The 13,862-nt window shown below is 45.9% G+C and overlaps 1 protein-coding gene across 1 annotated transcript; it reads left to right on the plus strand.

Annotated features, from left to right (window-relative positions):
* Nucleotides 1–236: 236 nt before the first annotated feature.
* FAM110C (family with sequence similarity 110 member C) lies at nucleotides 237–8,053 on the plus strand. Its single transcript, XM_049652628.1, has 2 exons — nucleotides 237–1,384; nucleotides 5,338–8,053. Exon 1 carries the CDS (start codon nucleotides 387–389, stop codon nucleotides 1,350–1,352), a length of 966 nt encoding a protein of 321 aa, XP_049508585.1. The 5' UTR covers nucleotides 237–386; the 3' UTR covers nucleotides 1,353–1,384; nucleotides 5,338–8,053.
* The last annotated feature ends 5,809 nt before the right edge of the window (nucleotides 8,054–13,862 follow it).

The raw sequence follows: 13,862 nt of genomic DNA on the forward strand, positions 1-13,862 counted from the left end.
AGGTCAGTGAGGGGCGGGGCCCAGCGGGAGGTGAGGGGCGGGGTCCAGAGGGAAGTGAGGGGCGGGGCCGGGGCGAGGTGAGGGGCGGGGCCCGGCAAGGGGCGGAGCTGCAAACCGAGCTGCCGGGTGGGGAGGAGGTGGGGGCTGGCGGGGCGGAGCGGAGCCTGGGGGCGGGGCCGACGGGGCGGGGCGGGGCGGGGCGGGGCGGGGCCGGCGCCGCTCGCCCACAGGTGTGGACTCGGGTTAGTTCAGACCCTGGACCTGGGCAGGCTGGTAGTTGGGCGCCATTCTCCGCCCGGCGCGGACTTAGGAGTTGGCCCGAGACGCCCGGGAGCCGCAGGCGGAGGGGTGTCCGCGGGGCGCCGAGCACCAGCAGAGTCCGGAGGATGCGTGCCCTGCCAGCCTCGGACGCGTCCCAGAATGAGCGGAGGCGGACCGGGGTCCCCGAGGCCCCCCGGGCGCGGGACGCGGCGGTGCCCGCACGCAGGAGCGCGGTGGAAAGGCTGGCGGCCGACCGCGCCAAGTACGTACGGGGCCCGCCCGGAGGCGGCCCGGGCCCTGCTCCCGAGGGAAGCAGTACCAGGACGAGCGAAGGGCCTGCGGGCGACCCTCGGCCCCCGGCCCGCGTCCCCGGTGCCGTGGCGCGCAGGGCCATTGCGCGGAAGCCTCTGAGGCCTGACTCGCTGGTCATCTACCGGCAGAAATGCGACTTCGTCCGGGGACAGGGCGCCCACAGCTCCATGGGGGGCCTGGTGAGGAAGCTCTTCCAGGGGCCGGGCAGGGACAAGACGCCGCTGCCTCCGGAGACGACCCGCGTGGGAGGGGAGGTCAGGGCCGGGCCCGAGGGGGCTGTCCAGCCCGAGCCCGGCTCCACGGCGGCCTCCGCGGCCCCCGGCGTTCCCTCGCCCCCGGCGTCCCCCGCGCCCTCTGGGACGCCCAGCAGAGTCCGGGCTGCGCCCCGGGGCCCGGAGCTGCGCGGGGCCAGGCGCGGGGGGCTGCAGCGCTCGCAGTCGGACCTCAGCTCCCGCTGCTCCGCGTCCTTGGCGGAATTTGACACCTTCTTCCAGTTCTGCGGCCTGGAGCCCGAGGTGGTGGAGGCGCTCGGGAGGGAGAACTTCTCGGCGGGGTCGGACCGCGTCACCCTCAAGGTTCGAAGCGTGAGCGTCGCCACCTCAGACAGCGGCTTCTCCCGGCACAGCGGCGACGAAGAGGGGCTACAGGAGGAGGAGCTGACCGAGCAGGTGCCCAGTACCACGTCGGTCGTCGACAGGAACGCCCGCATCATCAAGTGGCTGTACACCTGTAAGAAAGCCCGGGAGACGCCCGGCCAGGGGCTGCAGGGCCCGGCGTGACAGCTCGCGCTCTGGGGAGACTTGGACCCCAGGTGTGCAACCGTAAAGCCCGGAGGGGTGTCTGTAAGGGTTGGTGGGGTTGGCCGAGTTGGATGGAGCCAGTTCTCTAACGCTGCACGGGACCCTAGATACTGAGACACGGAGGTTCGTGCCTCCAAGGGACTGCCGCTGAAGAGCGGAAGAGCCACCAACCCAGGTCCCCTGCAGACCCAGCACCCTTTCTTTTGAGTGTTTTGCTTCTGACTCCCTGGAATGGTAATTCTGATAAGAGGAGAAATTAGAGTTATGAAATGCTCAGTCAGAGAGCGATTATTTCCTGTGTTGACAACAGCCCCAGAGCGCTAGGGTCTGTGGGAATTGAACTGCAGGCACCCCGAGGTTGCATCAGAGCTTACTGGTCCACCTGCAACCCTAGGGTGGGACTGCCAACTCCCCTCCAGCAGAAAGAAAGGCTCTGTGTGTGCGTGGTCCTGGAGGCCTTCGTCGAGCGTGTCAGAGAGGGAGGACTCTACAGGATCTTACCAGGTTGGCATTCAGTTAGCTGCCAAGGTCTCCCTTTGGCTAAATTTTGTTTGTTTTGAGAACTTTCTAAGGAGGGTCTTAGTTCACAAGAAGGGGCATCAGTTTGTTGAACTGGACCCAGTTACAACTGGGTGTCTTTGAAATCCACACAGCTGTGATTATGTAGTTTATTTGCCTTTTATCATACGGGAGATAAATTTCTTGGCCTTGGACACCAGTAGTACAGGGTTGTTCTCAAGTTATTTTTCACTGAGGAACTAAGGAATGTTTATCCTTATGACACCTACTCTTCCTTCCAGGCACATGTGGTGAGGGCATTTTGGGGGTAGTGAAGGGAGGAGAGAAGGTATCTTCTCAGGGTTCTCTTTAAGAACCAAGAATTTAAACATTGCACTGTATTTTTTTCTCTTACCCTTCAATGACAACTTGCTATCGATTTTTTTAAAAAAAATCATGAGATGGAAGTTTTTTGTCTGCCCTTGATATAAACTAAGTGAAGACACGGTGTCAGTCTTCGGAATGGTGGGCAGGCCACTAGAAGACATGTTTATGGACTGAAGAAGGGCATAACTTCCCTGAGTAGACATGGCCTTAGCACAGATGTGAAAATTAACAAGGAGAAATAGATTGGACTCAGAAGAATTGTGACTTAAGTTTTTCCACATAATTTATTGAATGTGATTGAATATATAGACAGTGAGAATTTAAATTAAAAAATAGCAAGAACAACACATTGTATTTTTCACAAATTATCTTCTGGAACTGAGGTGAATACGTTCCCGCGAAGCTGCCATGAACACGTTGGTGTCGAGGAGGAGAGTGGTAGGGACTGGCGTGGTTCGTTCTAGAGGGACATGGTTAGTGGACAGAGCACTAAATGGGGGAATTGGGAGGTGTCTTCCCCTAGAATTACTCCTGCGCCTTAGCCTTCTGTTGTCCATAAAAGGAAGGCAGATAGGCAGATCATTTCCAACCTCTCTACTTTTTTGATTCTGTATAGTTAATAGTCTGTGTATCTGTGTTTCATGGTTGGAACCTAGAAAAGAAAAACAAAACCATTATCTATTGGAGTATGTAAAAAGTAAATGTGTAAATAAGTTCCCTCCAGCTTGCCACAGCACACAAAGAGTAGGTAGAATTGGGGGTATAAATAGTGCTGAGGTAACAAGATGATGCACAAACAAAACAAAATAAAACCTGACACAGTAAAGATCAACACACTCCATTCTGTTTTTTTTTAATTAATTTTTTTTACATTTACTCATTTTTGAGAGACAGAGAGAGATAGAGCACAAGTGGGGGAGGGGCAGAGAGAGAGGGAGACACAGAATTCAAACCAGGCTCCAGGCTCCCAGCTGTCAGCACAGAGCCTGACGCAGGGCTCGAACCCACGAACCGTGAGATTGTGACCTGAGCCGAAATCAGACGCTTAACCGACTGAGCCCCCCAGGCACCCCAACAGACTCCATTCTTATCCCTCCCAACCCAGATGCACCCTCACGCCCAATCTCCAATGTCAAAGCAGTGACCTTGAAAGAGAGTTTAGGAATCCATCTGTGAAGTGACTTTTTGAAGCCCCTTTTAGGTTTAAGCCTATGAAAAATGGAAGAAGCTGGATTAGCTTGTGAAAACATTCACTTTTATGACAAAGAAAAGTAGTTGAGGCAAGAGGAAAAGTGACAGAAGGTTTAGGAAACTGCCAGGGTGACTCCATGCAGGAGAGGAGTGGTTTTCCCTTTCCCTTAATCTTACTGGTTCAAGTGGGAAACTGTCATCTTCCTTCTGAGCTGTTTGCTTTTGCTCAGAGAAGGGAGATGGGTGTGACCAAGTGACTGCCCGCCATTCTGTATGTCACTGGCAATCACCAGCACTGAAAGATATGCTTCACAAATCTGCTCCCCTAAAACCGTAGTTCGCATTCTTTGAAACTTCATTGCAAGAGACCCAAAGTCTGGCTGCTTGGGTGATCCTGGAGGAAGTGAGTCCCCTGGGCTTTGTTCAACTCACTGGGACTGTGCAAATTCTGTGCATGACTGCAGCCCCTCAACTCAGCACCTCCAGATGTTGGTCTCTTCAGAGGAGAGCCAGCAGAGAGAGACAGGACCCAAAGCACAGAGTGTGGCAGCCACTATCCCCCTCTGCGAGAGTCATCTGACAGCTTGAACAAAAAGGGTCTTCACAGGCTTACTTGTCTGATGCTAATTTCTTGACTTCTGGAAGCTGTGGAAGCAATAATGCAAGCTGTAGTTTTTCTCTAGTTTATCAGGATATTTGTGTGGGAATCCATATGGATTCATTTTAGGATTTCATGAAAAATTCAGAAAATCTGAGATGAACAAAGATATTCTTTCTAAATGAGAAGGAAAACAAATATATTTTATATAGTAGCCTTTGTCCTTTGGTAAATAGAGATAAATTAAAATAAAAATATCCCATCACAAATTAAATAAGAAGTTCATAAGTTTGTTACCCAATAGAGTAAAAATGCTTACTTTTCAAAGTTGAAAATATCAGAACTGGAGAATAACTTACAGAATCTACATGCAGTCCCACTGGGGATCTGTGAGCAGTAGTTACACATGGGTAGTTCGGGCATTCTGTTTCCCAGTGTGTAATTCATGAACGTTGCCTTTCATCTGCTGGTGTTTAGTCATCTTCCTGTCCTTCAAGTCAGCACAATGGTAGGGCTGCCAAGAGTTAGGTCTCTCTGGTTTTCTGTCTTTCTCATAGAATATAAAAGATACTGATGTCAGTATTGCTGTAAAAGAATGGCACTCTGTTCTTTGGGCTAATTAGGGATAAACATTGTTCATTTTCAAGGCAAAAAGCTCAGATGTTCTCACACTTCTCTTAGATACAAGAAGGAGCAGCAGAAGCCCACTGAGAGCTGGTAGGGTAGAACTGTGTGTCCTCCTTTGCAAAGATGCCCTGGGGGTAGAGCAAGCTGGGACCAGCCTTTCTGCTCTTTTCTTTTTTGACCTGGGAAGCTCTCCAGTCACCATCTGAGACTGGGTTTTAGGTGAACAAGTGGCTCGAGTAGCTAGAAGGCCACCCTTTCTGTCTTCAGGCCAGCCCCTGGGCCTTTCAGAGAGCTTTGTGTGTGAAAAGGGCAAATCTCCCAGTCTTCACGTATTTATTTGGACTGCCTGCCTTCTTTTCAGTTTGTTGTCAACCTCTGTGATGATTAGCACTGGCCTGACCAACATTAAAGATAACTTTTCTAGTTGGAGGCAAACAGAAATTTGAAAAGTCTATAAAAAGGCTTGAGGGGAATGACTGCTTGTTCTCACAGAAACCAGATGATAGCTGCCTCTAAGGCTACCAACTTCTTTTCACAATTGAAAATACTGGAGATACAACAAAACCAAAGACTAAGGGACCCAACTTTGTAGTATAATTTTGGCTTTACAACTTTTGCCTGGACCGACTGGTGTTGATTCACTGCCTTTTCCTTACTCCTCAGGAAGCAAGGCTTCCCGATTGTGGGGGCTCCTTGAAGTATGTCATGGATGACTGGGGACCCAGGTCCATCCTCACTGCCACAGGATTTGTCCAATGCACCCAGGTGGCCACGTGATTTCTGTTTTCTCAGGAGTAAAGCATCCCATTGAAGAATCTTACTTAATTCAGAAGCTTTGAAATGCTATGGAGAAGAAGGGAACCTGGAACTTGGAAATCAGCTGAGCTGTAGCTGTGAAGACACAGCTGAAGCTCTGGGAAATATTTTCCTGCTTGAGGTAGACCTATCCTTGCTTCCAGAGGGCAGCAGAGGAGGGGAAAACTGCTTGGAAATATTTTCAAGGGCATCTTTTTGCCTTGCTTGTTGACAAAGAGGTACCATGGTGAATTTTACTGATATCTAAATTGATTTTGAAAAGAAAAAAAGGCAAAGAGTATGAAAACCAAGCATGAATATTGTCGTATTTACTGCCTTCAATCAGATTGGACTGTTTGGCACCAATTAAATCAAAATTCTGTGGTCATGAGAAGGTACATTCTTCTTAAACACTGTGGCTAACCAAGAGCAAACCCACACTCACATACTCACACTCACACCTCCATTTTATGAGCATCACGGCCACTTAATCTGCAAAAAGCACTTTGAAAATAAGTTGAGGACTACAAGGTCATTTTAGTGATGCCACTCCTATTGGGTTACAGACATGTGGACGTGCCATTAAAAGAGAAGTTAGAGTTGATACCACTAAAACCCCTGGTTTTGATGGCTGGCAGGAGAATTGAGAACTTCCTTTCCTCACATCCACAGCAACCTTCCTCCTTTGCACCATGTAGAGCATGCCTCCACGGGGCTCTGGTTCCCAACTGTCCAAAGCAGAGAGCCATGGATTACGTGGAACACACCATGCCCATATGCCTAATTCCCACCTTCATGGATCACACACATCCCAGATATGGCACCAGCTTACCCTTCTCTGCAAGGGATGTGTTTGAGACCAGGGGCAGGCTCTGGGCTGCTGGCAGACTCCAGAATCAGAATGCTGTCAGTAGGGAATTACTGTGACCCTAACCCATTCCTGACACCCAGGCTGCATGTATTTTATATTTAGAGGCTTTGGAGATAAATTTTATATCAATGATGACAACCCAAAGAAAACTTGTAACCCAGTTGACTCTTTTGAAGCTTATTGTGTTTTAACAAAATCTGTCTCTTCAGGAACAAGTTATGGAGAACAATATGGAGGGGAGAAAAATGGGCTTCTCAATGGTAGAACATTTTATAAACCAATGCATTTTGATATGTTCATGTACTTGTTTAATATTGTGTTCTAATTTTGTAACTTTTACTGTGAGAGTTTGTCTTAGAGCTACTTACTATTTATTTTTACCATTATTGGTCTCCAAATAGTTTTCCTTAATATCATATGGTTTTAATTTTTATCGTACAGCTTTAAATCATTTTCTCCTTGGTATTGTTTTTGTGTATGTTGTTTCATTCAATATTCAACTTCTGACTGTAAGCAGAGTACTCACTACTCTATAAAGTACTCAGTACTGTAGTGATATGTTTTCAGATAAATCCCACATATGCATTTTTGGAGGCTCTGTTGGCCCATGGATGTATCTTTCTCATTGTAGACTATTTAAAGACAACAGTTCCATGCTTTAAGAATTTTCTCTCAACTGTTCCTCTAAAAAGCCTGCTACTTTGCTGTTGAATGGAGTGTGGTTTAAAAAGATAATGTCAAAGATGAGAGGAGGTTTTTTTAAAAGGCTCTTTACATATGCTCAGCTCCCTTATTTGCAGATGTTTCATTAATTGTGCATGTCAGTGCTTCAAGTAAAACTGTTCTGTGCCTTTCTTCTGTGAGAATAGGATGAACTGAAACCTCAATCATATTTACCTTAGATAAGAATGGCGCAGACTCACCAGACTCACATAAACAAATTGGTTGTATTTAAAAGCACCAAGATCTTCCAGAAGCATCTATGCTTCTGTGGAGGTACTGGGAAGGATTCAGCCCTGAGCTAATTCAGAAGCAGATCTCGGAGGTGGGAGTGGAGAAGAGGAACAGCGTGTCTCCAGGCTCCAACAGGGGCCATTGAGGGTCTGTCTCTTCCATTCAGGTTCATGCCTTAGTGTCAGGTTCCAAGTGTGCGGGTGGAGGGGAGAAGTCCCTTCTTAACCCTGAATTATCCCGGTCTGCTGGAGACTTTGAGAAAATCAAATTTGAAACTCAGTCTGAATGCAAAGCTTGTAATTGCTTCTCACAAGGATAACAATAATTACTAATGCAAAATAGTTTCGTTTGTTCATGAAAGAATAACATGTAAAATAATATGATTAAACACAATGAAAACAAATAATTATTGATAAAGCAAGGAAAATAGCTTGACAGTATCCTTTTCACTAATATACGGGTATAGATTAACAATGCCCCTGACTGAAAGGTACTTATGTAACTGTAAAGTTTCTTCATATATGGTTTTTAAACTACTGGTCACTGACACTGACATAAAAAGAAGGCTTTATTAAACATTGGCCTTTTCAGTAGGTTCAAAGTTCAATGCCATGGTTACAGTTGGTGATACCATAAACATCAGGCCCAGGTGATTGTTATGGTGGTTTTTAAAGAGATTTTTCTACACACTACCTGCAACTAGAGTGCAATATTTTGTATTCTGTATTAAAGAAATAAAATATTTTTTATCATTTCTTACTCTTTATGAATCTGTGCAGCGTAAGGACACTGAAGCCAGAGTGTGCATATTGTAATCACTCCTGTCTTTTGTGTCTCCGTTTTCCCCTAATATGAGATTATCAGCAAAAATGAGGAAGTCTTGTAGGCAAGTCAGATGGCGTGGAAGTCTCTGGCTCTCTCTGGAAGTGGAAGGCAGTATAAACAGTTCTGAATATTCAGCATGTTGTTTTTCTTTAATTGTTTCATCAGTCTTTTGCTTTAACATATTTTCACTCATGTTTTGTTAATGTCAATATTGGAAAATGGGCACAAAGATAAAAAGAAAGTACAGTTTGTAACCTTTCACGTTAGTTAACTCATTAGGGAAGGCAACCTCTACAAATACCAAGTTTGCTGCCAGCGTCTGCTTAGACTGGAGAGGTAGGAGGGAGGCAGGTAGGGCAGCTTGATCACTGAATTGCTGCCCTGAAAGAGCCAGACTGGCTTCTTTTTCAGTCCTGCGGTGGCTTTTGCCCATACCCATGCTGGCATCCAAAGACAGGCATTCTTTGGAGAACAAATGAGCCACTCTACATTTCCATGAAGACAACTGAAAACTCCCAGGCACCTTGGAAGCTCTCTCAGGTCCTGTCTAGAAACAGTGCAGAGCAGCTGTCTGTTTCTTCCTGCACGCGTACTTGAGCTCTGACCTCTCAGTTACCCTTTTTCAAAATTCAGCCAAACAGAAGCAATGAAGTGATGAACAGTGGTGTTTAAACTTTGCTTGTATTTTCAGTAATAAAATAGATTTTTATAATATTTAAATGTTCCAGAGCGGAAACATTGAAAAGGAGGAAACTGAGTTCTCAACCAGGAACTTATAATTCTGGTCATGGAAGCATCTGGGAGCAGCTGATGGGGAGAAAATACAGACACATCAGAAAATGTGTTCCTACCCAATGATACTTTCCTAATTAATTGTGCTACAATACCCCAAATTCTACAATTAATTGTCATCTTCATGTTATCTCCTTGAAAACTGTTGTAAAATTAGAAGGCTATCTGAAAGGGAGAATGTATTAAACCATTAATAACTATTTGTCTTTAGGTCAAAATAGAATATTCATTTCCTTAGCAACAGTCTGAACCATAGGAACAGAAATGGAAAGACCTGGAGCTTGGCTTCAGTGTGGCCTGTGGTATCGTCGTTTTTCAGCTTAAGTAGGACTCTTAGTCACAAGTGCCAAAACAGGACACCATGTTGCCAATTAACCCCACGTCTTACTGTACACCTGGTGGTATTGAAACAGCTGTGCTACTGGGCAATATTGATGGTGATCAAGGACAACCCTCTGATAGCAACAGGCAGAATTTACCCACATGCATTTGCTGAGGAGTCAAATACTATATGAGGCACTGGGGAGTCTCCAAGCTCCCTGCCATGATGGGCTGAACATTCTAGTAGGGGATCAGATATTCCCTAAGGATGGATAGAAGGATAGATGATGATAGATGATAGGTAGGTAGGTAGGTAGATAGATAGATAGATGATACTTAGATAGATGATAGGTAGGTAGATGGATAGACAATAAAATATATGATAGGCAGGTAAAGATGGGTGGCACTGAAGTAAGGGAAGGAGAGATGATGGAGGGAGGGAAGAAAGGGAAGAAAGGAAATAGATACAGTGAGTGGTGCTGTGACTCTAATTTATGAACTTCAATATGGTTTTTGGTTTCTATTTGGTGGCCAGCCCATCTGAACCACAAACAAATCTCAAAGTCCAAATAGTATTAAAAGAATCAAGCAGCAGAGAATCAAACATGCAAATTGTAAATGACAAATATTTTCACCTCCTGAGGAGGTTTATTTTATTTTATTTTATTTTATTTATTTTATTTTTATTTTTATTTTTGAGAGAGAGAAAGAATGTGCGCATGAGAGGAGGAGGGGCAGAGACACAGAATTCGAAGGAGGCTCCAGGCTCTGAGCTATCAACACAGATCTGGACTCGGGGCTTGAACTCACAAACTTGAGATCATGACTTGAGCCGAAGTCAGATGCTTAACCCACTGAACCACCCAGACAACCCCAGAGAGGTTAATTTTAATCTCTGGTGGCCCTTCACCCTGGCAGCCTAACACTTTGATTTCTAAACTAAATAAAAAGCAGAACACATAACAAATGGGACCTAAGGGCTTGGTTTATATCCAGTCAGAAGGTTGTTGCTAAGGGACTGCAAGCCTTCCCATGACTTTGAGAGGAAGTCCAGTTTTCAGACATGGAGAACCAGAACAGGCCAGTTCTGGAGAAGTGGCAATGCTTCTTCTGAGTGGTCTCCAAAGCTGTCTCTGGAGCCCTGTTGGAGGTAAACAGCACACTGGGTGGAGCCAGGCTGACACATCAACACCTGAGGACCGTGTTCCTTCCTAAACTGTGTGGCAGGGCAGGACTGCAGAATCCACAGCTCAGAAAGGGGGCATGTCCAAGGTGCCCAAGGAGCTCTCATACTGTTTCCCTTGTAGGTGTGTGGGGGGAACCAAAGAAAGATGGTTCGTGTGGACCTCTGCTGAGATGGGCAGAGACCACTTGGCCAGGAGCACAGACGTTGAAGGCTGGAAGTAATGCTAGGAATCACTTGGTTCCACCCTCCCAGCTTCCTGGGGGATTCAAGACCCAAGATCACTTACCTGCCTGGTGCACCTAGGCCTAGAAGGTAGATCCCTCCTCATTTGTCCAAGGCTCATCTGAGCCCTGCCTGAGGTGGAAGAATGTTGGTAGGATGACCCACTGCCCCTGTTTCCCCGTCTTTCTGGGTTAAAACTGAGTTCATGTCCTGAGAAAACTTTCAGTCTCTAGTAAGTGGGGAAGTTTGGACACCCAGAGAAAGGGAGCCTTGATTAACCCACATCTGGATGCCAAATACCCTGTTTTACTTAATTCCTACTCTGGGGAGATTGATGTCAAACTACTGTGAGAGCACATGAAAATCTTGATTTCATGGTTTCACTCTTGCCCTAAATTAGGACAGCTTATTGTGTTTCCTGCCTAGTGGGGAAGATCATATGATCAGGACTGAAGAGGGCCAGAAGTTTCTCTGATAGGAAGCGTGGAGTCCAGTTTTAGTCCTGCACCTGACTCTGGGAAGAAGCTTGCCACCTCAGATCAGGAGGGAAGCTGGCACTTCCCAGGCATCTTCAGCAGCAGGAATGGGACTGAGTGCTTTGCTCTGGTTACTCCACTCAACCCTCATGATGATCTGTGAGGATCGTCATTTTACATGGGATTTAGCTGAGGTGTGGAGAAGGTTAGTACCTGCCCAGGTCAAAGAACTAATAGGTTGGAGAAGTGAGAATATGAACTCAAATCTGCCTGGCTCTAATGTGTGTGCACCAGGCTGTTTCTAAGAGGTAAATGCCAATAAGAATGTTTAAAGGATTTCATAATCTCTCAAAGGCATAGACTGATTCAACAGGTCAAAACCTAAGCAGGACTCTGATATAGGATGCCACTCCCACATTGCTTGAATGTCCTAAGATTACCATCTGCTGAATGACTCAGGTGAGGTAGGGTTGTCTCAGGGATGAAAATGCTGCCCCACATCCCACACCCCAAAGCAGCATGCAAATATTCACACACAGGAAATGCTCTCATGGTTTAGTTTATGTTGATACTTTTATATGAGATAACGTGTGTTTTAAAAAGAGGATTATGGAGAAAATCAGGGGGAAACAAACCAGCTGTGCCAGAAGAGCTCAGACCAGCACTGAACGGGGCCGCATGGAGGCCTGGATGAATGAACTGTATGAAGGTTATTTGCTGCCTCGTAAATCCCACTTCAGAGAGTTGTGAATCCAAAGTGCATGCATATCAGGGAATTCTGAGGCTGGATAAGAAGTTCAAGACCTTCTAGATCACTGCAGAGAAGTCTGGCACAACTGTGATTATTTCAGAAGCTAACCACTGACTTTTAGGTAAATAGAAAATGACCACAGTTGTAAAAAGCAGGACTCCTTTCAATTACTCTGAAATACTGGAAAGTTTGGTATATCTTTGGGGTGTTTTTTTTTTTTTTCAGCTGTAGTAAAAGTCCAATATATGCACATTCAAAACATCTACTTACAGCCTCTTGAGTATATTTCCAGGTCATACAAATGTTACTCTGTTTCAAGAGAGAAGTACAAGTGAGCCCAGTGTCATGCTCCCTCCATGCAAGGACAGGTGAAGGCAGAATGACTCACCGTTCCTGCTGGCTTGGGTTGGGCCTGAGTTAACAGCTCTGACTTGAAGGTACAGGAAATTGTTGCTCCCTCTGCTAGCATTGCTCAGGATTGCTCACCTAAGGCCACTCTGGCCACTGGATGTATTCATGTGGTCTGCATCATAAACCTGCAGTGGTCCATGGTGTCAGGACACCCGTCAGAGAGCTAAAGAGGATTCTCTGTGGAAGAATGCATTCTAATGAAAATGTATCTGCACATACTGTACAGTGGGTGCCTGTTGAAATAGAAGTTCATGGAAGCCAAGCGCCTTAGGGGCACAGAGTTGCCATGCAGTCACAGCCAGTGTGCTTCAGAAATGATGGGCTTGGAACAGATAAATATCCTGTCTGTGAAAAGGTGAAGGTAAAGATCAGATGGTGGAGAGCATATTTAACGGCATTTAGCCCATAGGCAGTGCGATCATGGTAGCTGCTATTCCAATCATATCAGTCCCCCAAGATTGCAATATATATTTGTCATTCACTAATTTGTCTAAAGTGCGTGTAAACCTGGGGCGCCTGGGTGGCTCAGTCGGTTAAGCGTCCGACTTCGGCTCAGGTCACGATCTCACGGTATGTGAGTTCGAGCCCCGCGTCGGGCTCTGTGCTGACTGGTCAGAGCCTGGAGCCTGTTTCAGATTCTGTGTCTCCCTCTCTCTCTGACCCTCCCCCGTTCATGCTCTGTCTCTCTCTGTCTCAAAAATAAATAAATGTTAAAAAAAAATTTAAAGTGCGTGTAAACCAGTTTATATTGTCAAGCTGGTGTCACTTCTGTGACAGTTCATACTTTTTCTTTTTTGGAGACCTCCAGCTTTCATGGCTCTAGAATGTGGAATTTGCTGGTCAGCTTTATCATTCCCTAGATAGACATTGCTTTCAGCAGAAGAGTCAGTGCTGTCTAGAAAGTCCGTTCCCCACCATGGTTCGGTAAAGTGAGAGTGGGCTAGAATTTCAAAATAGGAAACACGAAGGGAAACAAACACTTTCTGTTGTTGTTTTGATCTGGACAAAGCACCACAGTGGCACTCAGGAATTCTGGAGAAGGATTGCAGAACTTGATGACCATGTACTTAAAAATCTAGAAGTCATTGATGGTATTAGCGGCAAAGCAACACTATCTCATACTTACTTAGAAGTTTAAAGTTTACAAGGTTCTCTTATATCCAGTTTCTCATTTGATCTTTACAAACATCTTTGAAGCAGTCAGGGCAAGTATTAACATTGCTTCTGTTTTGTAGAGGAAATCAAGAGTCGAATTACCTGTCCAACCTCACACTGGTATTTAGCAATATACCTGAATTGGGGTGGTTGGAGGAGTAAGAAATAATCTATTGGCTTCACTGAATTGCCAGATGCTCCCTAGGGCTCATTTAAGAGCTTAATGGAGGCAGATTTGTTTTGTGTCTTGACTGTTAGGTTTCCCTAAAGCTTTCTGGAAAACTCCTATATCTTTCTCAAGAGATTCTCCACCAATTACTTTATCCAGTCCAGTGAGAGATCCAATTAAATTTTCAAATTCATCCTTTTGCATAAAACCTGTTGTATGTTGAGTGCACAGTGTGTGTGTGTGTTTGTGTGTGCGTGCAC

Source organism: Panthera uncia, assembly GCF_023721935.1.
Source record: "Panthera uncia isolate 11264 chromosome A3 unlocalized genomic scaffold, Puncia_PCG_1.0 HiC_scaffold_12, whole genome shotgun sequence".
NCBI lineage: Eukaryota > Metazoa > Chordata > Mammalia > Carnivora > Felidae > Panthera > Panthera uncia.